The 27,721-nt window shown below is 55.0% G+C and overlaps 1 protein-coding gene across 2 annotated transcripts; it reads right to left on the bottom strand.

Moving 5' to 3' along the window:
- Nucleotides 1–4: 4 nt before the first annotated feature.
- Nucleotides 5–27,034, bottom strand: prpf3 (PRP3 pre-mRNA processing factor 3 homolog (yeast)). 2 transcript variants are annotated; one of them, XM_060820704.1, is made up of 16 exons: nucleotides 26,967–27,034; nucleotides 22,467–22,621; nucleotides 20,629–20,759; nucleotides 18,463–18,603; nucleotides 16,460–16,543; nucleotides 15,334–15,554; nucleotides 12,540–12,849; nucleotides 11,593–11,759; nucleotides 11,026–11,108; nucleotides 7,920–8,063; nucleotides 7,727–7,826; nucleotides 7,107–7,220; nucleotides 5,819–5,937; nucleotides 3,921–4,004; nucleotides 2,965–3,026; nucleotides 5–2,282 (listed from the first exon to the last, which is right to left on the bottom strand). In XM_060820704.1, exons 2-16 carry the CDS (start codon nucleotides 22,609–22,611, stop codon nucleotides 2,133–2,135), a joined length of 2,055 nt encoding a protein of 684 aa, XP_060676687.1. In that variant the 5' UTR covers nucleotides 22,612–22,621; nucleotides 26,967–27,034; the 3' UTR covers nucleotides 5–2,132. The 2 variants fall into 2 exon arrangements, with proteins under 2 accessions (XP_060676687.1, XP_060676686.1); XM_060820703.1 differs by lacking the exon at nucleotides 26,967–27,034 and adding an exon at nucleotides 26,824–26,938.
- Between the last annotated feature and the right edge of the window lie 687 nt (nucleotides 27,035–27,721).

Below are 27,721 nucleotides of genomic sequence, written 5' to 3'. Positions count from 1 at the left end.
ACACTTTAGAAAAAAATAATTAGTCTTTATTATGAAACTCCGAGCTGTAACCCTCTACAGCACAAATCGTATCTCAGCAGCTTCTCTTCTTTTTAACAGGCCGTTGACACAGATTCTCGCTTGAAAGGTAACAATTGGCTGTTAACGGGGGATTATTCAGGTCGAGCACAGAACAGGATATAATGAAGGGGGGACACCTTAATACCAGCATTTGTCAGCGTTTCAAATTCAGGATATGGTACACTTTCACGCAGGAGATATCACCTCCCCCCCCCTCCTCCAGAGTCAGCATCATATCATCTCACTGCAGTTACAGCACAGGGTTAGATACAGAGTCAAGCTCCCTCTACAGTATTCCCCCTCCCAGGACAGGGGCAGCAACGGGTTACAGACTAAGGAAAGCTTTATCTACACTATCTCCCCCCCTCCCCTTCCAATCCAAAGCCCCCAGGAGAAGGGCAGCAGGGAATTAGATATAGAATAAAGGCTCCTCTACATTGTTCCCATCCAACATTCCCAGGATAAGTGAAACATGAGGTTAGATAAAAGAGTCATGTTCTGTGACTCAAAGAAATAATCCACCTTAACCTTAGTATTAGGAACAGAACCACTGCAGCTGACCGAGATCTCTCAAAGCTCCTTGGGCCTCTCCAGTTCGAGGTGCAGTAAACATCCTGACCAAACAGGGCTGTGGCTTTCCTCAGAACGAGGGGCAATGAGCCATCAGACCAGAGAGATTTACATCTCACGTCTCTGTGGCAACGTCAGAGTCACTTCCACTGCTGCTAGTACTCACCTGTCAACCAGAATACCTCGCCATCAGCAGACAGGACAAACTGAACAAAAACACGTCAAGGCCCAAGCATGAGTCAGAGAGAGAGCACACGAGAGAGAGAGAAAGAAAGAAAGAGAAAGAAAGAAAGATAGAAAGAGAAAGAAAGAAAGATAGAAAGAGAAAGAAAGAAAGATAGAAAGATAGAAAGAGAAAGAAAGATAGAAAGAGAAAGAAAGATAGAAAGAGAAAGAAAGATAGAAAGAGAAAGAAAGATAGAAAGAGAAAGAAAGATAGAAAGAGAAAGAAAGATAGAAAGAGAAAGAAAGAAAGAGAGAGAAAGAAAAAGAGAGAGAGAGAAAGAGGAGAGAGAGAAAGCGAGAGAAAGGAAAAAAAAAAGGGGGAGAGAGGGAGGGAGAAAGTGAGCATGCAAGACAGAGCAAGAGTGCAAGAGCAAGGTAAAAAGGGAGATGAATGACTTTCTGGGGAAAAGGACTTCGAACTGAAGGTCGGGAATGACAATATGCGATGCACTCATCACTGCACTGGAACAGAATGGGGGTGTCAAGCCTCAGCCCTGGCTGGAATAAAACAGCAAACTTTCTGATCAACGTTCAAAACCAAATTTGTCCTAAAGCTATTCAGTGAGATGGATCATTCCCGAAACCTGTGAGACCGACCTCAACAAAGGCAGTGCCAATTTCTTTTACGGGGTGAAGATTCGTTCCCGGTTTGGGGGGGGGGGGGGGGGGAAGAGGAGAGAAAATGATCACACCGACACCACTCCCCCCTCCCCCCCCCCCAATCTCTGCTCTATCCATTTCTTTTACTTGTAACAAAAATGCAAACCAGGGTGGAGAGGGCGAGGGAAGCAGCTGGTTCCTGACAGGATTCCCCCGGCTCCAGAGAGACTAGAAGCTGTTCGGAAAAGAATTGAGCTCAAAAGCATCAGAATTGTCAATATGGATCAGAATGGGGATTATGAGAACCCCTTTCTCTTTTCATGCTGCGACTGGCCACTGTATCACATTTGTAACGCTCAATATTACTTTCCCTGGCAGATGTAAGCACGGTCAGAAAGGACTGCACATCTTTCCAGTCTCCTACATGCTCTGGCAACACGGTAGCTGTACGGAGAACGGGATGTACAAGAGAATAGCGGTACCTATATCTGGAGGCAATATTCAATTCCTGCATTTTGGATCAGAGAGCCTTCGAGCTCTTGGCTTCTTCCCAGCCCTAGACGAAAGCCCGTCTCACACCAAGACACCATCTCCTCTCACCCTCCCAAGCCCAACACCCGTGAAAAATCCAAAATGGCCTCAGACAGTGGGAAGACACGGAGCGGAATGCTGCCACCTCAGTCCTCTGTAACCTCCAGCACCGATTCACTGATGGCCAGGTCCCAGTACTGTTCCACTCCGTGTTTCTTGAAATGCTCCCGTGCCATGCTCTCTGTCGGACACTGTTTGAATTTCATGTCGCCAAAACTCCTCTCCTTCGCCGTCCCCTGGTTTGTCAAGAGAGGAAAAAAGGAGACAGAGGGTGTCACACACAAATCAGGACCCCGGAGAGCAGTTGCGGAACCCTTGTCAGTGCTCACTCATGCCAATGACAAAAATCGAGGCAAGGCCTGAAAATGACAACCCACCACTTGATGACTTGCATCGATGTAGCACCTGTGGCGTCCCACAGAAGCGCACAAATCTAATTTGACACCGAGTCACTTGAGGGATGGCTGTGGAAAGAGGTCAGGTGCTCGAAGGGGGAGAGAGAGAGCACGAGCTGGGGAGGGGCAGCGCGAGCGCAGCCGAGCAGAGGTGATTCCAGAGCTTGGGGCTGGGGTGCAGAAACCAAGTGACGAGCCAGGGTCCAGAATTGGGTCTCCAAAAGGCCGCAGAGGCTCAAGTTACAGCAAATACACGACTTAATTAAATATATCAATTAGCAGCATCGCCAAAGGCTTTGGAGGGGTGCGGGTGGTCGGCACAGGCAGGCAGCTGCTCCAGCTCGCCTCAGTGTCATCCGCCTGCGGGAGTCGGACCAGTCTGGGCTTGCAGAGACTCCGCTGAGCAGACAGGCTCAGTTTCAGGTGGTGGCTGAGTTACCCAAGGCACTGGTGTTCAAACAAGCCATCAGGCCGGGGAGCTGTGGGGTCACAGGGAGCTGCAATTGATGGAAACACCACTTACCTCCCACACCAGCACACACTTGTTCACCTTCTTCACAACCTCATCGTCTGATCCGTCTTCGTCTGGGAGGGTGGAAAGGCAAAAACACACGATTACAAGCCCGGGCTTAACTCGCTCCAAACACTGAGCTGCAAGCACCCAACATCCGGCCCTTTGACTACCTTCCCTTATCAGTGAAATACCTGAAGCTGGTGAACTGCCAGCCTGCGTACACCGCACAGAAGGTGCCCATGCTCAAATACAACGAGATCTGGATGATATCTCCAGGCTTGGGCTGACAAGTGGCAAGTTCTCCTCCTCTCTCTACAAGAATCTCAGGGAGTCCCTCTCCCACTGCAACTCCCAGGGCATTCCCTCTGCCCTGAAGCTCCTCTACGCTACTCTCTCCCCACCCCCACCCTCCCCTAGATAATCTCTCCGTGCTTCCGGCTCACTGCCTTTATTCCTGATGAAGGGCTTTTGCCCGAAACATCAATTTCGCTGCTCGTTGGCTGCTGCCTGAACTGCTGTGCTCTTCCAGCACCGCTGATCCAGAATCTGCAGTCATTGTTTTTACCTCGGTACTTGGGAACACCACCTGCAAGTTCCCCTCAAAGCCACTCACCACCTTGACTTGGAAATATAACCGCCATTCCTTCACAGTCACTGGATCAAAATCCTGGAATTCCCGCCTACCGGCATGGTGGGTCAACCCACAGCAGGTGGACTGCAGTGATTCAAGGCAGCAGCACCTCACACCCCCCCACCTTCTCAAGGGACAAAGAGGGATGGGCTAGCAATGCTGGCCTGCCAGCAAATGAACCAAAACTAATTCAGCCTATCATCTCACATCTCAGAGCTTGACCATTCCCCTTTCACTGCTCCCTTTACATGCTGTAGACTTCAGCAGGTCTGTGTCCTGTCCCTTCAGACTGCATCCTGGAGGAGGGAAGCAAGGAACCAACGTCATGACTCACCGTCGTCTCGGGAAGTGGCAGTCTGCTCAGCCCACTTTATACGATGTAGCATCAGACGCTTGAATTTCTTCTGTGCTTTAGGACCTGAGTGGAGAGGAGAGGAGAGGACAGCCTTGAAACCTGGGAATGGCTGCTTTTAGCAACACTCCCTCTCTGCCCATGGACACACTTCAAAAAGGGGCAGCATCACCATCTCCTGCCCTCACAGGAGCATTGCTCCCAATACCCTGATCCCAGCAAGAACCCTTTTAAAACTGAAGGTCCCTCTACTCATCGAAAACAAACAGGATCTGGGCCCGTGGGCTGAGAAGTGGCAGATGGAGTTTAATTCAGATAAATGCGAGGTGTTGCATTTTGGGAAAGCAAATCTTAGCAGGACGTATACACTTAATGGTAAGGTCCTCGTGAGTTGCTGAACAAAGAGACCTTGGAGTGCAGGTTCATAGCTCCTTGAAAGTGGAGTCGCAGGTAGGTAGGATAGTGAAGGCGGCATTTGGTATGCTTTCCTTTATTGGTCAGAGTATTGAGTACAGGAGTTGGGAGGGTCATGTTGCGGCTGTACAGGACATTGGTTAGGCCACTGTTGGAATATCGCGTGCAATTCTGGTCTCCTTCCTATCGGAAAGGTGTTGTGAAACTTGAAAGGGTTCAGAAAAGATTTACAAGGATGTTGCCAGGGTTGGAGGATTTGAGCTACAGGGAAAGGCTGAACAGGCTGGGGCTGTTTTCCCTGGAGCGTCGGAGGCTGAGGGGTGACCTTATAGAGGTTTAGAAAATTATGAGGTGCATGGATAGGGTAAATAGGCAAAGTCTTTTCCCTGGGGTTGGGGAGTCCAAAACTAGAGGGCGAGAGGGGAAAGATATAAAAGAGACCTAAGGGGCAACGTTTTCACGCAGAGGGAGGAACATGTATGGAATGAGCTGCCAGAGGAAGTGGAGGAGGCTGGTACAATTGCAATATTTAAGAGGCATTTGGATGGGCATATGAATAGGAAGGGTTTGGAGGGATATGAGCCGGGTGCTGGCAGATGGGACTAGATTGGGATATCTGGTTGGCATGGACGGGTTGGACCGAAGGGTCTGTTTCCATGCTGTACATTCTATGACTCCATAACTCTAAACGTTAAGATGCCTTTATACAGTCACCATCAAATTCCTGGACAGGCACAGCTTGGGATTATAGACATAGTAACGCCCCTGTACTCTTCTAAACTGCAATCAAAGTTCTCTCTACACTGTCCACTACCAAACACCCTGGGGACAGGGACAGCACGGTGTTAGATACAGAGTAAAGTTCCCTCTACACTGTCCTCCATCAAACACTCCCAGGACAGGGACAGCACGGAGTTAGATAGAGTAAAGCTCCCTCTATACTGTCCCCCCATCAAACACTCCCAGGACAGGGACAGCACGGGGTTAGTTACAGAGTAAAGCTCCCTCTACACTGTCCCCCCATCAAACACACTCAGGACAAGGAAGCACAGGGTTAGATACAGAGTAAAGCTCCCTCTACACTGTCCTCCAATCAACACTCCCAGGACAGGGACAGCACGGGGTTAGATACAGAGTAAAGCTCCCTCTGCATTGTCCTCCATCAAACACTCCCAGGACAGGGACAGCACGGGGTTAGATACAGAGTAAAGCTCCCTCTACACTGTCCCCCCATCAAATCCTCCCAGGACAGGGACAGCACGGGGTTAGATACAGAGTAAAGCTCCCTCTACACTGTCCCCCCATCAAACACTCCCAGGGACAGGGACAGCACGGGGTTAGATACAGAGTAAAGCTCCCTCTACACCGTTCCCCACCTCCCCCCCCCCCCCCAAACCCTCCCAGGACAGGGACAGGATGGCCTGAAACTCAGGGCACCACTACAAACTCAGCCCAATCTTCCTCACCTCCCTCTACCACCACCACGTTAACATCTTTGTGCAGGACCACCGTTCCCGTCAGGTACAGCTGTCCCGCATTGGTTTCCACTTTGAACTTCTTCGCCGAGTTGCTCAGGTTTCGGATTCTGAAATGGGCAGAGGGTCAGTTAGGGCAATTCCACAGCAACGTTCAGTGGGGACAACGCCCTACAGATTAACATTAAACATATAACAGAGTGTCATAAATCGGGGCTGTCAGAGGGTCGGCGCCCAGGGACACGACGCACCGTCAGAGGGTCGGCGCCCAGGGACACGACGCACCGTCAGAGGGTCGGCGCCCAGGGACACGACGCACCGTCAGAGGGTCGGTGCCGAGGGACAGGACGCACCCTCAGAGGGTCGGCACCCAGAGACAGGACGCACCCTCAGAGGGTCGGCGCCGAGGGACAGGACGCACCGTCAGAGGGCTGGCGCCCAGGGACACGACGCACCGTCAGAGGGTCGGCGCCCAGGGACACGACGCACCGTCAGAGGGTTTGTCCCCTGTGATGCCATTGTTCCAAAGGTGGCTTATGTACGATAAGGCATTAAATTACTGTTGTTACTCAGGGGAATCGAAAAAGATCCGATCAGCCCTGTTTCCTTAGGGCCGATACTACCCTGTGAACCAACGTTAGAGAAAACAAGCTCTGGCCCGAGCTGACGTTCCTGACTGTCGGACCTGATCGAGCAGGTTAGTTACCTTGCTCCCGGCCACAATGTGTCAAGTTCAAAAGCATTTGCTGGCAGCGAATACACACATAGCTTTGCGAATTGTTTAATCAGTGACATCCTAAAGCTCTTCGGCTTCGATGTGCATCGCAGCGCCCACCGCTGCTCCAACAACGTGCACAACCAGGCGTAACATGCCGAAAGTAACGGCAAACCCATAGGTACCTGGCAGGAGGTGCTGTCCCTGGACTAGCACCGAGTCCGGCAGGTTGAGGGGAGGGGAGGCTGCCAGCAATGGGCTGAGTCCAGCTGAACCAGTGCAGCCGTGGTGGGGGGGGGGGGGGGGGGGGAGCAGCAGGTAGGCAGGGCTGGCAGAGGGAGCGAGGGGGCATTGGAATTCCCTGGCACAGGATCACCATTCAGCTCAGCACCCACACCCTGCTGGACAGGGAGGACACCTTCAACCCGGTGCCCTGGACATTCGAGCAGACCGTGGGGAGTGCTGGCATTTCCGATGGGGTGGAATAGGCAGCAGCCACACAGGGTGGGCACCCAACTCGGAGGGTGAGGAGTGGCAGAGGTGAAACCTCGCGGCCGGACTCACCGGTAGACTGCGATGTGGACGCCCTGGGACACGTCTTCCTTCAGATTCTTGATCTTCTTCTCTCTCCGCTGGTCAGCTGTCAGTTTGCGGGCACTGTTGGCATCCTGATGAGCCCTGCAACGAAACACGGGGGGGGGGTCACCCAAGGCCTGCGACGCTCCACCAGCTGGTGTCTTGAGCCAGCCCTGCCTTCCGCTGCCTCAGAGGTCGCGGCTCAGTCTCGCCACGAACTCTCCCCCTCCAACACAATGCCAAGCCCACTCACCGGCCGGCAGTCAGCTGCACTCCTGCCCTCTGAGCCCACACTCGCCTCCCTCCCAGGGGAGGGGAACAACTCAAACCCCTGCTGGGAGGCTGCTCCCGGGGGAGGGGATCACCAATTCAAGGACAAACCCATACCCCCACCATTTCGGACGATGGGTTGGTGAGGTAGCCTGCCCGCTGGTCCCTGACCGCGCCGAGTCATTTTCCCAGCAACCTCATCGCACGCACCAATCTGACTTGCGTACCATCCGTCAGCCTCGGCTCTCTCCTACCCTCGCTAACTGTTCATCCTTGCAATCCCCCAGCACTCTCGGGCCCATTCAGCTTTCCCTGCACCCCCCCCTCGCAGCACTTACTTTAACCTCTTGGCCATCTGTGCCCTGACGTGAGCCTCCACCTTGGTTGGATCCTGCACAGCTTCCGTCCCGAGAACCCGCATCAGGTTGGAGATCCGCACTGGGGGGAGAGAAAGGAGGCCCCGCTGTTAGGAAGGGGGACAGGGATCTGGGAATTTAAAAAAAAAGCACGAGGGCTCCACCGGCTGCTTACCCTTTGGCTCAGGAGGAGGCATGAGCCCCAGGCGTATCTTCTCCTGCATCTCCTTCAGGCCCTCTCGTCGAGTCTGTCGTCGTAGCTTCTTCTGCTCCTTCTTGGTCAGGTAAACACCGAGTGTGACCGGCTTGTCTGTGTCAACTGTGCACGCACACACACGCACACACACACACACAATGTGGAGGGGGTGGACAGACAAAGACAGACAGTCAGCCAGACCCAGATCGCTGCGCTCTCACCAGCAGCCACCCTGCTCACGCAGAGGATGCTTCACAGAAAAAACCCCCACGCACCAACGTGCCAGCAGCAGCTGTGCACCAAGGGTAGACGTTCAGTCCCTGGCATGTACCCACTCCCTCCGCCACGCAAGCCAGAAGATTGGCCCCCAGATTTCAACGCAAAATCCAGACACTCCAATGTCGTCACAGGCCGAGCGCCGCGCCGTCAGGAGGGGACGGAGCCCAGGCAGAGCGCCGCGCCGTCAGGAGGGGACGGAGCCCAGGCAGAGCGCCGCGCCGTCAGGAGGGGACGGAGCCCAGGCAGAGTGCCGCGCCGTCAGGAGGGGACGGAGACCAGGCAGAGCGCCGCGCCGGCAGGAGGGAGGGACGGCACCCAGGCAGAGTGCCGCGCTGTCAGGAGGGGACGGAGCCCAGGCAGAGTGCCGCGCTGTCAGGAGGGGACGGAGCCCAGGCAGAGCGCCGCGCCGTCAGGAGGGAGGTACGGTACCCAGGCAGAGCGCCGCGCCGTCAGGAGGGAGGGACGGTACCCAGGCAGAGCGCCGCGCCGTCAGGAGAGAGGGACGGCACCCAGGCAGAGCGCCGCGCCGTCAGGAGGGAGGGACGGCACCCAGGCAGAGCGCCGCGCCGGCAGGAGGGGACGGAGCCCAGGCAGAGCGCCGCGCCGTCAGGAAGGGACGGAGCCCAGGCAGAGCGCCGCGCCATCAGGAGGGACGGAGCCCAGGCAGAGCGCCGTGCCGTCAGAAGGGACGGAGCCCAGGCAGAGCGCCGCGCCGTCAGGAGGGGACGGAGCCCAGGCAGAGCGCCGCGCCGTCAGGAGGGGACGGAGCCCAGGCAGAGCGCCGCGCCGTCAGGAGGGGACGGAGCCCAGGCAGAGCGCCGCGCCGTCAGGAGGGGACGGAGCCCAGGCAGAGCGCCGCGCCGTCAGGAGGGGACGGAGCCCAGGCAGAGCGCCGCGCCGTCAGGAGGGGACGGAGCCCAGGCAGAGTGCCGCGCCGTCAGGAGGGGACGGAGACCAGGCAGAGCGCCGCGCCGGCAGGAGGGAGGGACGGCACCCAGGCAGAGTGCCGCGCTGTCAGGAGGGGACGGAGCCCAGGCAGAGTGCCGCGCTGTCAGGAGGGGACGGAGCCCAGGCAGAGCGCCGCGCCGTCAGGAGGGAGGTACGGTACCCAGGCAGAGCGCCGCGCCGTCAGGAGGGAGGGACGGTACCCAGGCAGAGCGCCGCGCCGTCAGGAGAGAGGGACGGCACCCAGGCAGAGCGCCGCGCCGTCAGGAGGGAGGGACGGCACCCAGGCAGAGCGCCGCGCCGGCAGGAGGGGACGGAGCCCAGGCAGAGCGCCGCGCCGTCAGGAAGGGACGGAGCCCAGGCAGAGCGCCGCGCCATCAGGAGGGACGGAGCCCAGGCAGAGCGCCGTGCCGTCAGAAGGGACGGAGCCCAGGCAGAGCGCCGCGCCGTCAGGAGGGGACGGAGCCCAGGCAGAGCGCCGCGCCGTCAGGAGGGGACGGAGCCCAGGCAGAGCGCCGCGCCGTCAGGAGGGGACGGAGCCCAGGCAGAGCGCCGCGCCGTCAGGAGGGGACGGAGCCCAGGCAGAGCGCCGCGCCGTCAGGAGGGGACGGAGCCCAGGCAGAGCGCCGCGCCGTCAGGAGGGGACGGAGCCCAGGCAGAGCGCCGCGCCGTCAGGAGGGGACGGAGCCCAGGCAGAGCGCCGCGCCGTCAGGAGGGGACGGAGCCCAGGCAGAGCGCCGCGCCGTCAGGAGGGACGGAGCCCAGGCAGAGCGCCGCGCCGTCAGGAGGGGACGGAGCCCAGGCAGAGCGCCGCGCCGTCAGGAGGGGACGGAGCCCAGGCAGAGCGCCGCGCCGTCAGGAGGGGACGGAGCCCAGGCAGAGCGCCGCGCCGTCAGGAGGGGACGGAGCCCAGGCAGAGCGCCGCGCCGTCAGGAGGGGACGGAGCCCAGGCAGAGCGCCGCGCCGTCAGGAGGGGACGGAGCCCAGGCAGAGCGCCGCGCCGTCAGGAGGGGACGGAGCCCAGGCAGAGCGCCGCGCCGTCAGGAGGGGACGGAGCCCAGGCAGAGCGCCGCGCCGTCAGGAGGGGACGGAGCCCAGGCAGAGCGCCGCGCCGTCAGGAGGGACGGAGCCCAGGCAGAGCGCCGCGCCGTCAGGAGGGACGGAGCCCAGGCAGAGCGCCGCGCCGTCAGGAGGAGACGGAGGCCAGGCAGAGCGCCGCGCCGTCAGGAGGAGACGGAGCCCAGGCAGAGCGCCGGTCAGGAGGGGACGGAGCCCAGGCAGAGCGCCGCACTGTCAGGAGGGGACAGCGCCCAGGCAGAGCGCCGGTCAGGAGGGGACGGAGGCCAGGCAGAGCGCCGGTCAGGAGGGGACGGAGGCCAGGCCGAGCGCCGCGCCGTCAGGAGGGGACGGAGCCCAGGCAGAGCGCCGCGCCGTCAGGAGGGGACAGCGCCCAGGCAGAGCGCCGCGCCGTCAGGAGGGGACAGAGCCCAGGCAGAGCGCCGCACTGTCAGGAGGGGACGGAGCTCAGGCAGAGCGCCGCACCGTCAGGAGGGACGGAGGCCAGGCAGAGCGCCGCGCCGGAGGGACGTAGCTGAGAGAACGTGTCACTTGGCCCCCACATTTCTTCCATCCCTGTGTTATTTTGAACATCCCGCAGTGGCTGTGAAATACTTTGGGAGGCCCCGAAAAGCTGTTCTTTCCCTTTTAGACAGAAATAAAACAGACTGCGCACGCTCATCGAGACCGACCCAGAGGGGTGGGGAATGTCAGAACTGGGGAAAGAGTGCGCAGGGCAGTGCAGGGGAGTTAAAGCTGGGGCTGGCCTGCAGTGCTAACACCCATCCCGCCGCGGGGCTCGTACCGGGAGGGCTGATTTGAGTCGGATGCTCCACCAAGTTTGTAATGCCGTGGAAGTTCTGTTCATTCTTCAGATTCTCCGCCGTCCTGAGCAAGCGTTTCAATTCAAAACAGAGGCAGAGAGATAGAAAGGAACGTCAAGACAAGTGCTCTCCTTTTTACTCGAGTTATGAACACACGTAATATCGGACGTGACGTGGCTGCCCCAGCCATTTCCAGAGGCACAGGTGGTCAACCCACCCTGACCTGCCCAGCTTTGGACTGAGAGGGGAAACCAGAGGGAGCCCACGCAGACAGAAACAGGGGGAGAATGTGCAACCTTCACACAGTCGCCCAAGGGGGGGGGATTCCAACCTGGGACCCTGGCGCCGTGAGGCAGCAGTGCTAACCACTGAGCCACCCTGCTGCCCACTTAGGGAAAGGGATCAGCAAACCAGGCAATCAACCAGATGTTTTGTGGGGTTTAAGAGTTGCAAGGGTGTGCACACCGGTGGGTAGCCCAACGACACAGCCTGGAGTCCTCACCCAGCCCTCAGAACCTCACTCCCCACCCAGCGTCCAGGCAACTCACAGCTCAATCCCGCTCTGAATGATGTAGGAATCCCACCACTCGATTTCCGGCACCTCGCCCTCCCTCAGCTCCTTCTTGGGGGCGATCAGTGCCAACTTGGTCGAGGTCTGGATGCCCGTCTTCTTGGCCGCCTGGGCGATTTCGGTCTGCAGTTTCTCCAGCTGCGCCTGAACACAGAATGGAGAGGGCAGGGGTGGGGGGGGTGGGGGTGGGGTGGCGGGAGGTAACTGCATTAAAGATACAGCACCAGTGGAGTCATGCCCAACCCACCCCCAAGCTCCTTCCCGCATCGTCACCCATTTCCACTCATGCGATTGTGGGATGCGAGGATTGCATTTTCCAGCCCCCAACCCCATCCCTGCTTGCTCTTGCCACCCCAAGTCAGCAGCTCTACAGCAGGAAAGACTTCAGTGTGAACCTGATGGGGTTTTCCAACACCTTTTACAGACCCCTTGACCAATTCTACTTCCAAATATTTCAACAAACTGGGTCCCTCGAAACGCCAGGCCGTACAGTTTGGACTTTTCGCTGGGATTATTAAATCAGTGACTAATCACCGTGCTACCTACCCAATAGGCAAAAGCACAGAGCTTACGCTTTCAGTCAGAAAAGGTAGAGGGAGGCGCGCTGAGAGATCAAAGGGGGCTCCGTTTCCCCTTCACCGGGGTCACGGGAGTTTTACCGTCCACCAAACATTCACAAGGGATTCAATTAAACACCAATCCACATCATGGCAGCTTTTAGCCTGCTGGGGGGAACCGAGGCTATAAGAATAGCATTTCATCTCGCCCTTTATCCTTACCCTTAAATAATTCAACTCTGCCGCTATTCCCTTTAAAGTCCAACCCCCTCCCACCTGGCCCGACTGATTTCTCTTTCGCAAGGTGGGGGTTGAGGGGAAACGGAGCCCCCTCCCCTCTCCCCTGTCCCAGGCCGGCCGCCGCTACCTTGGTGCGTATCCTCTGGGCTATTTTCTCAAACTTGCCCCTCTCGTGGAAACGGAAGATCCTCTTCTGGCGCTGGGAGGGCAGCACGGGCACGCGGGGGTCGTAGAAGGTGTTGGCCTCCAGGTCGTCGCTGGGTTTCTCCCTCAGCAGCAGCTGCTTGAACTGCTCGCGCTTCACCGCTCGGATGTTAGCTTTCAGGGTGGGCATCCGGTGGGTCAGCTCCACCTCCTTCCCAGTGGCGTCCACCGTCCGGCCCTGGTCGTCCAGTATCAGCGGTGTCGGCTTCAGGTGCTCCTTCAACTCCACTTTGCTGCCAATGGAAACAGGACCTGTCAGTCTGAACCCATACACAGACCAACACCCTCCGGTTCCACCATCGGCAGTGGGGATGCGACTGTCGTTGTGCCAAGTTTTTTTTGGGGAGGGGACAGACAATTGGACTGGGAAGGGGGGGTGGGGGGCACTGGTGGTCAAGGCAGCAATTTGGGCTAACGTGGCAAATGGCATTTGTACCACACAAATGCCTGGCAAAGACCATCAAAAAGGCAGAATCTAACCCTCTCCCCATGACATTCATTCCCATTACCAACGTGAATCCCACCCCCCAACGATCAACATCCATCTCATTACCATCTCTCCATGACATTCAATGCCATTACCAACGTGAATCCCACCCCCTAACGATCAACATCCATCTCATTACCCTCTCCCCATGACATTCATTCCCATTACCAACGTGAATCCCACCCCTCCAACGATCAACATCCATCTCATTACCATCTCCCCATGACATTCATTCCCATTACCAACGTGAATCCCACCCCCCAACTATCAACATCCATCTCATTACCCTCTCCCCATGACATTCATTGCCATTACCAACGTGAATCCCACCCCCCTGCCAACTATCAACATCCACCTTGTTACCATCACCCCATGACATTCAATGCCATTACCAACGTGAATCCCACCCCCCAACTATCAACATCCATCTCATTACCATCTCCCCATGACATTCATTCCCATTACCAACGTGAATCCCACCCCCCCAACGATCAACATCCATCTCATTACCATCTCCAAAGAGACAGAGTCTAACCATCACTCCCATGACATCCAATGGTGTTACCAACCCGAACCTCCCCCTCTATCACCACCTGCATGGTCACCATCTCACAACGTACAATCTAACCAGCAATAATGTTACTCTGATTGAACTGCCACTATCACATCCCGGGGTTCACCATCTCACAGGAGACTATTAATAATTGGTCTTGGGAGCTCAATGGCATTACCGTCACTGAATCTCCCACTGTTAAAGTCCGAGGCGTTACCATTGGCCTGAGCCGGAGCGGCCATATAAATAGTGCCCCACAACAGCAGGGCAGAGGCTGGGAATCCTGCAACCAGTAACTCGCCTCCTGACTCCCCAAAGCCTGTCCCACCATCAACACGCCACAAGACAGGAGCACAGCGGAATACTTCCCACTTGCCTGGATGGGTGCAGCGCCGATCACACTCGAAGCAACCCGCTTGGGTCACATATCCACTCCCTCCACCACTGATGCTCAGCCGTAGCAGTACGCACCATCAATAAGATGCACTGCAGCAACTCAGCACGACCTTCCAAACCCATGACCACTTCCATCCAGAACAACAAGGGCAATTGATACATGGGAACATTGCTGCCTCCTCCTCACACCCCCGATCTGGAGTTGGAAAGGTACTGTTTCTCTATGCTACTTTCTCCCCACCCCCACCCTCCTCATTTATCTCTCCACCCTTCAGACCCTCAGGCCTGTATTCCTGATGAAGGGCTTTTGCCCGAAACGTCGATTTTCCTGCTCCTCGGATGCTGCCTGCTTTTCCAGCGCCACTCTAATCTAGACTCTGGTTTCCAGCATCTGCAGTCATTGTTTTTAATCTAATACACTATTTCATCACTAGCACCAGGTGTAAAATCCTGGAATTCCCTCCTTAAAGGCATTGAGAGCCGACAACCGTGCTCAAGAAGGGAGCTCACCTCCACCTTCTCAAGGGCAACTAGAGACAGGCGATAAATGCCGACTCAGGCAGTGCACCCAAATCCCATCAGTGATTTTTTTGAAAAATACCAAATAAAGTCCCAACTGGCCAAATACAGTGCTTGCTAGTGAGCTAGAATTCATCTGGAAGGGCAACACTGACAGACATTATATAAAGCTTATGGAATCTCAGAGAGACAAGATCACACAGTGACTGGGCAGCCTAGTCTACACGATAAAAGGATACAGAGGGGCAAGAGCAGAATTCAGTAGATTGAAACAGGGAGAGGCTGAGAGATTTCTGGTGACCAGTCACACCAAGGGATATGGGGATTATGTGGGTAATTGGCGTTGGAGGTGGACCTTCAGCCGTGATCGAGAATGGTGGGGCAGGCTGGAGGGGGCGAATGGCCTTCTCCTGTTACTGGAGTGGGGAGAAAACAGGGGACATGCTCTCACGGGAGACAGGGCATCTGCTCCCATGCAGAAATATCTCACGCAACAGTGAAAAATACCATGTGAAGGAATGACAGCAACTGGAGGACTGCCAATACGGTCCAGTTACAAATAAATGGGAATCGAGGAGAAAAGTCTGTATCCTGAGAGGGAGAATGTGGAATTCACCCCCTGGGGCATGGTCGGGGTAAACAGCAGGATAGGGGCAACGTGAGGGAGAGAGGGTTCCTTCACCAAGTGTCCCCTCCCAACCCTCGGTCAGTGCTGGCTAGGACCACTCACTTTCCCCCCCATGGGGCAGCACAGATACTCACGGGGGCGCGATGCCCATGGCGTGCAGATTGGCGAGGCCCACCAGGTTGGTGCTCTGCAGCAGTCCGGGCTTCAAGGAGAGCTGGGTCTGGATCCGGGCCTGCAGCTCGGCCGCCTTCTTGGCCTTCTCAATGGCATCGTTCATGAAGGAGGCCGCCTGGGAGGGCTGGATGGTCTGACCCATCGGGGGCAGGTCGGCGTTGGGAGCCAGGGCCGAAACCCGCTGCAGAGAAACAAGGTCACGTCAGGCAACAGCGAGCAGCAGAGAGACGCCCATTTCTGCAGCACCTTTCACCACCCTAGCTAGCCCCAGAATAGGTCACAGGTCGACATCCAGTCAACATTGGGCTGTGGCACCTCAAGACGACAGCCTGCTTGATGGTCACCCCATCCATCACCTTCCTTCCTTCATTCACTCCCTCCACCACTAACGCTCAGTCGCAGCAGGGTGTACCAGCTACAAGATGCAGGGCAGCAAATCACCAGGGCTCCTTAGATACCATTAATATCTAGAAGGACAAGGGCAGCAGATACATGGAACTGTAAGTTCCCCTCCAATCCACCCACCGTGCTGCCTGGACACATACAGACGTCCACTCACTCCCTTACAGTACTGTGGGTGTACCCTCCATCACCACAGACTGCAGCAGTTCAAGAAAGTAACTCGCCGTCACCTCAATGGGCAACCAGATACAGCAACAAACACTGATCCACCCACCTCCCGTGCTCAAAGAGAGCCCGCAGCAGCTCATGGGTGCACAGGAAGATACTAGAAATCCCGACACAACGACCATCACATCACCTTTGACTGAAGTGACGCCGGCCAGGGAAGGGATGCCCCTCCGCGATCTGTCCTCCCTCTTGCACAACCCCTCTCTGTTCCGAGCACTCAGTCCAAAGACACTGCCTGAAATTATCTTGAACGCCACTGAGATGGACAAACAGAAGTCCCTGGTTAACTCCAAGGACATCCCTTCCAACTCCGGAATGGAAGGGATAACTGGAACCCTCCCAGACCCAACTTTCTCTCCCAAGTGCCCTGGAGGGCAGCAATGATCAGGCACAGTGGGTGTTCACAGCACAGCCAAGCGCCACCGTCACAGCCGCTGGTGTGACAGTACCCGTTACCTGCTGGAACGATGGGGTGATCAGACTGAGCTGCCGCTTCCTCTCCTCAATCTGCTTTGTCGCCGCTTCCATCATCTGTTTGATCTGTTTGAGGCAAATAAAGAAAAGGAAAGGAGTCAATTCACAGCAAAACATCAGAATCAATAACCAAGCTTCCTCGGGGCCTTAAGGCCGAAAGTAAATCTTCCTCAACTCTGTCTCCCCAGGACAGGGACAGCACGGGGTTAGATACAGAGTAAAGTTCCCTCTACAGGTCGCCGGTTCAATTCCGGCTCGAAGGAGCCCACGCTGCTTTTTGGGGCAGCACGGTGGCACAGTGGTTAGCACTGCTGTCTCACAGTGCCTGAGACCCGGGTTCAGTTCCCGCCTCAGGCGACTGACTGTGTGGAGTTTGCACGTTCTCCCCGTGTCTGCGTGGGTTTCCTCCGGGTGCTCCGGTTTCCTCCCACAGTCCAAAGATGTGCGGGTCAGGTGAATTGGCCATGGGAAATTGCCCGTAGTGTTAGGTAAGGGGTAAATGTAGGGGTATGGGTGGGTTGCGCTTTGGCGGGGTTGGTGTGGACTTGTTGGGCCGAAGGGCCTGTTTCCACACTGTAAGTCTAATCTACACTGTCCCCCATCAAACACTCCCAGGACAGGGACAGCATGGGGTTAGATACAGAGTAAAGCTCTCTTTACACTGTCCCCCCATCAAACACTCCCAGGGACAGGGACAGCACAGGGTTAGATCCAGAGTAAAGCTCCCTCTACACTGTCCCCCATCAAACACTCCCAGGGACAGGGACAGCACAGGGTTAGATACAGAGTAAAGCTCCCTCTACACTGTCCCCCCATCAAATCCTCCCAGGACAGGGACAGCACATGTTAGATACAGAGTAAAGCTCCCTCTACACTGTCCCCCCATCAAACCCTCCCAGGACAGGGACAGCACGGGGTTAGATGCAGAGTAAAGCTCCCTCTACACTGTCCCCCCATCAAACCCTCCCAGGGACAGAGATATGCCAACAATTCAGCTATTCGATGTTGAGGTGGAGCGGTGAGATTAAAGCAGTTGATAAAATAATGAGGGATACAGACAGGGTTAGTGGTGGTTACCGTTTCACTCGGGTGGAGGATTTCAAGACACGGGGGCACATTTTTAACCTTACAGGAGAGAGATTTAAGACAAGAGGGACTTTCTTTTTAAACAGAGAGTGATTTGCAGGTGGAATGAACTTCCTGAGGAAGTGGTGGATGTGGGCATAGTTACAACACTTAAGACATTTGGATAAGGACACGTACAGGAAATGTTTGGGGGGATATGGGCCAGGAACAGGCAGATGGGAGTTTAGTTTGGGGTTATGAACTGATTAGGCTGCTTCTGTGCTGGATGACTACGTTGTTACAGTTTTGCTCAATGATTCGGCCTTCCTATAGTTCATCAACAGCTCACTGCCGTGTGCTATTTAAATACTGTTATACAACACTTCTCACTGTAACAAGATAAACGTGACAATAAATTAATCAAATCGAGCAAGCCCGGCGGGCCGGGCCCCGTCTGCACAGGCCCGGCCTTGTCTGAACGGGCCCTGCAGGCCGGGGTCAAAAAGTGTGGTGCTGGAAAAGCACAGCCAGTCAGGCAGCAGGAGGGTCGACGTTTCGGACAGAAGGCCTTCATGATGCCTAATGAAGAGTTGGTGCCCGAAACGTGGATTCTCCTGCTCCTCGGATGCTGCCTGAGTAGCTGTGTTTTTCCAGCACCACACGTTTTGACTCTGATCTTCAGCAGCTGCAGTCCTCACTTTCACCCTGCAGGCCGGGCGCCATCCGAACAGGCCCTGAAGACTCGGTACTGCAGTGCCTTATTGACTCTGTTGATTGTCTCCAATAGTGTGCTATGTAAGTAGAGACAGCCTGCTGTAAAATACACTGCTTGTTGAATCCTGCTGTAAATCCAGCCCTGCTCTGCCAACTCTTTGACCGGTCTGTGGTCTCGGTAGGCATCATGGAGAAATCAAACTGACCTGAATCTTTGTGAGCATGCCTGGGCTCTCTGTGGGTGGTCCGGGGATAATGTCATTCTCCTCAACCTCTTCGAACCTCAGGATCCGTTTCCTCTTGGACGACGATTCCCGAGTGACCTCCGAATCCTCGCCAAAGACCTCCTGCCAGCAAAACAAACGGAAAAGAGTGAGGCACCCATTCAGGTTACTGCGGTCTGCAAGCAACAACAGCTCACATTCATACAACACCTTTAACAGCCCAGTGTGCTTAGCAGAGCATAAACTGGATCAAATTCAACCACGAGACACAAAGGATGATATTAGGTAACCACAATTATGGCTAACAGTGGACAGGCAGAGGGGGATTGGGAGGGAATTCCAGGATGGAGTGCCCCAGGCAGTGGAGACGTGGTCATCAATCCTACAGCAATTACAATCAGACAGAGGTGCTGGGAGCAATGTGCAGGGTTGAATATAGAAGTGCAGAGATCACGGAGGGTTGTAGGAGTTGCAGAAGGGCAGGGAAAGGGAGGTTCCTCATGTCTGAAGAAGATTTGAGATATGGAGCAGAGTACAGGCTAAAGGGGATGAGAGAAATGCGATAATGAATGCAGAGTTGAAGGCATTTACAGAGAGAGGGAGGGGGTGTAGGGGCTGGAGGAGGTTGCAGAGATAGGGAGATGTGGGGGCGAGTAGGGGTGACAGAGATAGGGAGGAGGTGTGGGGGCTGGTGGCAGTGACAGAGATAGGGAGGGGGGGTGTAGGGGCTGGAGGTGGTGACAGAGATAGGGAGGGGGTGTAGGGGCTGGAGGAGGTGATTGAGATAGGGAGGGGGTGTAGGGGCTGGAGGTGGTGACAGAGATAGGGAGGGGGTGTAGGGGCTGGAGGTGGTGACAGAGATAGGGAGGGGGTGTAGGGGCTGGAGGTGGTGACAGAGATAGGGAGGGGGTGTAGGGGCTGGAGGTGGTGACAGAGATAGGGAGGGGGTGTAGGAGCTGGAGGGGGTGACAGAGATAGGGAGGGGGTGTAGGGGCTGGATGTGACACAGGAATAAAGGGTTTGACTTGTAAAGATAGACTGGAACCTTTTTTCACAGGGGAGGTTGGGAGGTGACTGAAGTTTATAAAATCACGAGGGGCATCGATGAGATGAATAGCCACAGTCTTTTCCATAAGGTGGGAATATATGTTTAAGGTGAGAGGAGGGGCAACTTATTTTTAAAACACAGAGATAGGTTTGTGTGTGGAACAAATTACCAGAGGAAGTGGATACAGATACAGCTACAATGTTTAGAAGATATTTGGATAGCTACATGAACAGGAAAAGTCTAGAGGGACATGGGCCAAACATAGGCAGATGGGACTAGTTTAGTTTGGAAATATGGTCAGAGTTGATTAGTTGGGTCTGTTTCCATGCTGTATGACTATAAAAAAGGGGGTGTGTAGGGGCAAGAGGGAATGATAAGAGATACGGAGGGGGTATGGGGGAGGTGGTGAGAGACAGAGGGAGGCTGGAAGATAGAAAAAGACTGGAGGGGATTGCAAAATGAGAATTTTCAATTAGAAATGGTAGCCTCAAAAAATATTAATTTGTAACCTTGGAGAGAGTTGACCTTCATTACCCAAATATTTGTATTTCCTCAAACACCTCATCAACATAGAGGGGCTTTTGAGGTTCTAATCGAGTCAATGAGGAAGTGTTTCCTCAGGCAAGAGGGTCTGTCACCAGAGGGACACAACCTAGAGAATATTCGGAGGAACCAGTGTATGAAAGGACAGAGGGATTCGCTCTGAGCTGAAACATGCTGCCAAAAGGAGTGGGGGAAGCAGATGTAACAGGAACGGACGGGGACAGTGGTGTGGGAATGAAGGCGCTGTAGGGGACTGGAGGCCGAGAGTGGGACTTAATTGGGATCCCTCTCACGCAATGAGACGGCATAAGCACGATGGGCTGAATGGTCAGTGATGTCGGATTTAACAGAAGCTTGAATCGGAGGGTGGGAGGCACAATCTGGAAACCCAGTGGGTTCAGTCATAAAGCAGAGAACACAGACGGAATCCCAGCTCCCCGCCACTGCCATCGCCACACCTAACCAAGTCAGACAGGCATTGCCTGGTAGGGGGCTGTAAACAGGCAACCCCCCCACCCCCCCCACCTGAAATATCGAGTGGGCCAGTGAGTGCCAACCTTTAGCTCCCTTTTCCGGTGTTTCTCCCCACCGGATTTGGAGTGCCGGGTGTTGCGGCCTTCCTCCACCGCCTCGAACAGCTTGTCCACAAACCGCACCGTCGAGTCGTCCAGAAACGGTTTCAGGTGCTCTACAGGGGATTGGGGCGGGGGGGGGGAGCACACGGGGAGAGAGACAGGCAGTACGCATGGGAGAGAATGCGCGAGTACGGTGAGGGGGAAGAGACCAACAGCATGGCAAGAGAGAGAGCCACAGAGGTGTGGGGAATGTGGGAGAGTATGGAGACAGAGAGCGTGAGCAAGGGAGGGGAGAGAGAGAGAGAGCGCGCGCGAGAGAGAGCGCGCGCGAGAGAGAGCGCGCGCGAGAGAGAGCGCGCGCGAGAGAGAGCGCGCGCGAGAGAGAGAGAGCGCGAGAGAGAGAGAGCGCGAGAGAGAGAGAGCGCGAGAGAGAGAGAGCGCGAGAGAGAGAGAGCGCGAGAGAGAGAGAGCGCGAGAGAGAGAGAGAGAGAGTGCAAGAGAGAGAGAGCGAGAGAAAACGAAGTCAGACACATACAGAATCACTTTCCATTTACCACCTTTTGCCCACTTCACAGAAGAATTACAGAATTGTTATGGTGCAGGAGGCCATTCAGGCCACCATGCCTGCCCCAGCCCTTCAAATAAGCATCATTACCCGCTGCCAATCTCCCACCTTTGCCCCATCATCCTGCACACGACTTCTCACCAAATAACTGTCCGGTGCCCCTCTGGAAAGATCAATAGAACCAGCCTCTACCACATTTCCAGGCGCTGCATTCCAGGAGCAACACCCAGGGTTTGTTTATTGGTTCAGTTAGCTGGACAGCTACTTTGCTGTACACTGAAGTCAACAACATGGGTTCGATTCCCACACCACCAGCCAAAGTTACCATGAAGTGTGCACCATCTCAGCCACCTCTGAGACATGGGGGTTAAACCCAACACCAATCATCTCTGTCTGTCTGTCTCACGAGAGAGCAGCCCCTTGTTCTGCTGGGATTGCAGCAACATTAGTCTCTCTCATTGTTGGACCACCTGCCCCCTGGCAAAAGGAAGTAGGGCCAGACTGAGGGTGGCACCTGTGACCATATCACACAAAAAATGCCCACAAGGGGGTTTGAGCAGGACAGCTTTAATCCCAGCCCTGACAAAGGGACCCTACACAAAGTGACAGAGTGTGCAACTCGACTGAACAGTCCCTTGTTGATCGACAAGGCTCCATTCCACCAACGATCTCAGCCTAACTCCCAACCCAGGATTCCAGCAGTCGCTTTTTTTTGAAACTATTAGTGAAATTCAGGAACCAACATAAAAGGTGAACACCCTACCCCCGCTCCCCCCCCCCGTGAAGAGGGAGCACTTAAAACTGCGCAAAGCAAATTGAAGATCAGATCGGGATGCATTGATGCACATCAGCCTGTGCAGTGCCCACTGGTTCACAGGGAGCCCTCGGTGTGCCACATTCCCCTCTTCAGGGACACATGGACTTGGACCCAGCTACACCAGAGGGGCAAGCAGGGCCCTCAGATCTGATAAAAGGCACAGCAGGTGGGATTTGAACCGGGGCCACTTGGCTCAGAGTAGGTTCACCAGTCTCTTTTTCCACGCATTCGAAGTACATAAGCAATATATTCCCCCTGCTCATCCATTTACAAAAACTCAGCATCTTTTCCCACCACAGTCACAGTGGAAAATGTGTTGCATGAGCCCTTCCCGAAACATCGATTCTCCTGCTCCTTGGATGCTGCCTGTATTACCCTTAGCAATACAATTAAACCATGGCACAGCCTCTGGGGTTAGAAAAGGCACTCCCAGCGTACCCACTGTTTTCTTTTTGTCCATCCCTTTGCCCACGCAGTTGAGTGCTGCCGTAACCACGGTCTGCTCGGAGAAGCCCAGGACCCTCTTTACTGTCTTCTCCACCCATGGCTTCAGCTCATCCAGGTCACGTTTGGACAGTGACATCTCGACTTCGCTGTGTGAGGGGAGGGCGAGAGAGAAACAGAGCGGGTGTCAGAGCAACAAGTTCAATCACCACGACCTACAACCTCGGAGAGGACAACCCGATCTGTCACATGCTTCAACCTCACCCCCGAGACCTGAGTGACCGTAACCCAGGTACATCGTCACAGGATCACCTCCTTTTTCATTTTAACATTGTGCTGCTTCCACAAGGGCACCCAATTCTCCTCAAAACAATAACATCCATTTAATAAAAACTCAGCATCTTTTCCCATCACATAGTCATGCACCTACAGTTGAGAATGTGTTGCATGAGCCCTTCCCGAAACGTCGATTCTCCTGCTCCTTTAATGCTGCCTGACCTGCTGCGCTTTCCCAGCAACATATTTTCAGCTCTGATCTCCAGCATCTGCAGTCCTCACTTTCTCCTCGAAGTTGTACCTACAGTTACCTTGTCCAGGCTTACTGCGTTGTCCCCACAGCTTAATTTCCTACTTTGTTTCATGCAGAGTCATAGAGGTGTACAACACAGAAAACAGACCATTCGGCCCAACTCAGCCAAGCTGACCAGATATCCTAAATAAATCTAGTCCCATTTGCCAGCATTCGGCCCTCCAAACCCTTCCTATTCATGTCCCCATCCAGATGCCTTTTAAATGCTGTAATCGTACCAGCCTCCACCACTTCCTCTGGCAGCTCATTCCATCTCCACACACCACCTCTCCTACTCTGGGGAGAAAGACCTTGGCCATTCACCCCACCCATGCCCCTCATGATTCTATAAATTTCTGTAAGGTCACCCCTCAGCTTCCGATGCTCCAGGGAAATAACCCCAGTCTATTCAATAACCCCAGTCTATTCAACTTCTGCCTATAGGTCAAACCCTCCAAACCTGGCAACATGCTCGGAAATTATTTTATGAACCCTCTCAAGTTTCACAACAGCCTTTCTACAGCAGGGAAATCATAATTGCACGCAGTATTCCAAAAGTGGCTGAACCATTGTTGTGTACGACCTCAACATGGAGACAGTGAGGACTGCAGATGCTGGAGATCAGAGCTGAAAATGTGTTGCTGGAAAAGCGCAGCAGGTCAGGCAGCATCCAAGGAGCAGGAGAGTCGTAAGGGCTCATGCCCGAAACGTTGACTCTCCTGCTCCTTGGATGCTGCCTGACCTGCTGCGCTTTTCCAGCAACAAAATTTCAGCTCTCAACTCCTATACTCAATGTACTGATCTATGACAGCAAGCATACTAAATGTCTTCTTCATTAATCTACCTACAGTTCTACTTTCAAGGAGCTACGAACCTGCACGCCAAGGTCTCTTTGTTCAGCAACACTCCCCAGGACCTTACCATGAAGCGTACAAGTCCTGACCTGATTTGCCTTTCCAAAATGCACCTTACATTTATCTAAATCTAAATCTGCCACTCCTTGGCCCACCTTATCAAGATCCTGCTGTACTCTGAAGTCACCCTCTTCACTGTCCATTATACCACCAATTGTGAACCAAAATATATCACACTTAGACACCTGTCATGAAGATGGACTATAAATACTCAAATCACAGCGTTACCAACTTGAAACTGACCAGTTCCAAACTGACTATGTTTCCTGTCTTTTATTCAATCTTTTACCTAGCTGTCACTTAATCACTGCTACATCTATGCTTCTATATTAACCCCAATTAGTCATAGAGTCATAGAGATGTACAGCATGGAAACAGACGCTTCGGTCCAACCTGTCCATGCCGACCAGATATCCCAACCCAATCTAGTCCCAGCTGCCAGCACCCGGCCCATATCCCTCCAAACCCTTCCTATTCATATACCCATCCAAATGCCTCTTAAATGTTGCAATTGTACCAGCCTCCACCACTTCCTCTGGCCGCTCATTTCATACACTCACCACCCTCTGCATGAAAAAGTTGCCCTGTTGGTCTCATATCTTTCCCCCCTCACCCTAAACCTATGCCCTCTAGTTCTGGACTCCCCGACCCCAGGGAAAAGACTTTGCCTATTTATCCTATCCATGCCCCTCATAATTTTGTAAACCTCCATAAGGTCATCCCTCAGCCTCCGACGCTCCAGGGAAAACAGCCCCAGCCTGTTCAGCCTCTCCCTGTAGCTCAAATCCTCCAACTTTGGCAACATCCTTGTCAATCTTTTCTGAACCCTTTCAGGTTTCACAACATCTTTCCGAGAGAAAGGGGACCAGAGTTGCACGCAAGATTCCAACAGTGGCCTAACCAATGTCCTGTACAGCCGCAACATGACCTCCCAACCCCTGTACTCAATACTCTGACCAATAAAGGAAGCATACCAAACGCCACCTTCACTATCCTATCTACCTGCGACTCCACTTTCCAGGAGCTATGAACCTGCACTCCAAGGTCTCTTTGTTCAGCAACACTCCCTAGGACCTTACCATTAAGTTTATAAATCCTGCTAAGATTTGCTTTCCCAAAATGCAGCACCTCACATTTATCTGAATTAAACTCCATAAAATTCTATGCATCCTCCCTTAGAGTGATGGCCACATATGTGGCACTTTTATCAAATACTTTTTTTTAAAAATCCAAAAACCCAAGACTTTCTTTACTCAGCCTAGAAGTAAACACACTGGTGCATCTTTGTGCTCACATTAGAGAAGTGAACTTGAATCTAGCCTCCCAAGTCAGCAGCCAAACTCTTTCCACTTGCCATAGCTGACACACAAAAACCATTGCTTGCTGTCTCTGCCATCTCCTTGCTCCCCACATTTACTTTCAGCAACTAATTCCATTTTACATAATTACAGAAGCCTGTTTTCATTTTTTCTAGATTTACGCATGCAATTTCCTCCACCAATCTTTTCTGTCCTTTGCTGAATACTAAAATCCACCCAAGTCTCAACTTGGTACATTTCATTTAATCCAAATCAAACCTCACAGCATCACATGGTTGGACTGTTTATCCTGTTTCATAGTTATCCCACAGTACAGGAGGCTTTGGAGAAGAGGTTTACCAGAACGCTGCCTGGGTTAGAGAGACACAGGTTTGAGGGGAGGAAAGGAGGGGGAGGCAGGAGGAAGGAGTGGGGGGGGGTGCGAGAGGAAAGGAGGGGGGGGGGGCGAGAGGAAAGGAGGGGGGGGGGGCGAGAGGAAAGGAGGGGGGAGGGCGAGAGGAAAGGAGGGGGGAGGGCGAGAGGAAAGGAGGGGGGAGGGCGAGAGGAAAGGAGGGGGGAGGGCGAGAGGAAAGGAGGGGAGGGCGAGAGGAAAGGAGGGGAGGGCGAGAGGAAAGGAGGGGAGGGCGAGAGGAAAGGAGGGGAGGGCGAGAGGAAAGGAGGGGAGGGCGAGAGGAAAGGAGGGGAGGGCGAGAGGAAAGGAGGGGAGGGCGAGAGGAAAGGAGGGGGGGCGAGAGGAAAGGAGGGGGGGCGAGAGGAAAGGAGGGGGGGCGAGAGGAAAGGAGGGGGGGCGAGAGGAAAGGAGGGGGGGCGAGAGGAAAGGAGGGGGGGCGAGAGGAAAGGAGGGGGGGCGAGAGGGAAGGGGGGGCGAGAGGAAGGGGGGGCGAGAGGAAGGGGGGGCGAGAGGAAGGGGGGGCGAGAGGAAAGGAGGGGCGAGAGGAAAGGAGGGGGGGCGAGAGGAAAGGAGGGGGGGCGAGAGGAAAGGAGGGGGGGCGAGAGGAAAGGGGGGGGCGAGAGGAAAGGGGGGGCGAGAGGAAAGGAGGGGGGGCGAGAGGAAAGGAGGGGGGGCGAGAGGAAAGGAGGGGGGGCGAGAGGAAAGGGGGGGGCGAGAGGAAAGGGGGGGGCGAGAGGAAAGGGGGGGGGCGAGAGGAAAGGGGGGGGGCGAGAGGAAAGGAGGGGGGGCGAGAGGAAAGGAGGGGGGGCGAGAGGAAAGGAGGGGAGGGCGAGAGGAAAGGAGGGGGGGCGAGAGGAAGGGGGGCGAGAGGAAAGGGGGGGTGACAGCAGGTGAGATGTGAGACAGGGTGAGGAGAGTTGACTGCAGGACAAAAGTGGGGTGAGGGCAAAAGGCAGGTGAGGAGGGGGAAAGGGGGTAATGGGGGGTAAGCGAGGGGGGTGGAGGGGGTAAGTGAGGGGGGAGGGATAAGAAGGGAAGGTTTGTAAGGATAAAGACCCCAGAATCTTCTACAAGTTCCGGGTGGTGGAGGGGGTGGAGGGGGTGAATTCACCCCGGGCCCGGGCCCAGGCCCAGGCCTCAGGCCTCGTCGCTCACTCACCCGCCCGCTCCGACAAACCACCCGCGGACACAGGACAGGCGGGTCGGGCACCGGAAGCCGGTGTCCCTGACTCAACCGTCCTCCCGGACCGGAAGCCGGTGTCCCCCCACCCTCCTCCCCGAAACCACCTCTAGGCAACACACCGGCCTGACCGGAAGCCCCCTGGCGCCCCACTCAAAACCGTCCGGGGGCCGCGTGTAACACCGAACAGGCTCCCCAATCGGGCGCGATGCGCTGGTGTCGGGGCGGGGCCGTGGCCGGAGGGCGGGGCCGGGGATGTGTTGGGGCGGGGCCGCGTGTAACACCGAATAGACTCCCCAGTTGCGCGCGAGGTGTTGGTGTTGGGGCGGGGCCGGGGGTGCGTGGGGGCGGGGCCGTGGGTGGAGGGCGGGGCCGGGGTGCGTGGGGGCGGGGCCGGGGTGCGTGGGGGCGGGGCCGTGGATGGGGGGGCGGGGTTGTCCTCCTGACCGCGGGAAGGCGCCAAAGGAACGTCCCGAACTTTCCAGACGCTTCTAGAACTTTCCAAAGCGGGAAGATGTGTTTTATTTTCGACAAACTCCAGCCACAATTATTTAAAAGTTGCTGGACGGTTTTAAAAATATTCTTTTTTCTCTCATAATGGTTCCAGAACATTCCACACGCTCCTTTGGATGTTCTAGAACATTCCAGAAAGGGATCCAGCCTTTACCAAGAAAACTGACAGAAAGGAACAGAGAAAAAAAATCTTTCTCCAACGAAAAAAAAATTCCCAGGGAAGGGATGGAAATGTTACGTTAAATTATTTCAGAACTGGGTCCGGAGGGGAAACATTCTGACGTGTTCTAGAAGTTTCCAAAGTTAAAAATCACACAGCTCCAGGTTATAGTCCGAGAGGTTTATTTGGAAGCACTAGCTTTCG

This window comes from Hemiscyllium ocellatum, chromosome 50 (genome assembly GCF_020745735.1).
Source record: "Hemiscyllium ocellatum isolate sHemOce1 chromosome 50, sHemOce1.pat.X.cur, whole genome shotgun sequence".
Classification (NCBI taxonomy): Eukaryota; Metazoa; Chordata; class Chondrichthyes; order Orectolobiformes; family Hemiscylliidae; genus Hemiscyllium; species Hemiscyllium ocellatum.
The sequence above is the reverse complement of the archived record's forward strand: the minus strand, read 5'-3'. Positions and strand labels throughout refer to the sequence as shown.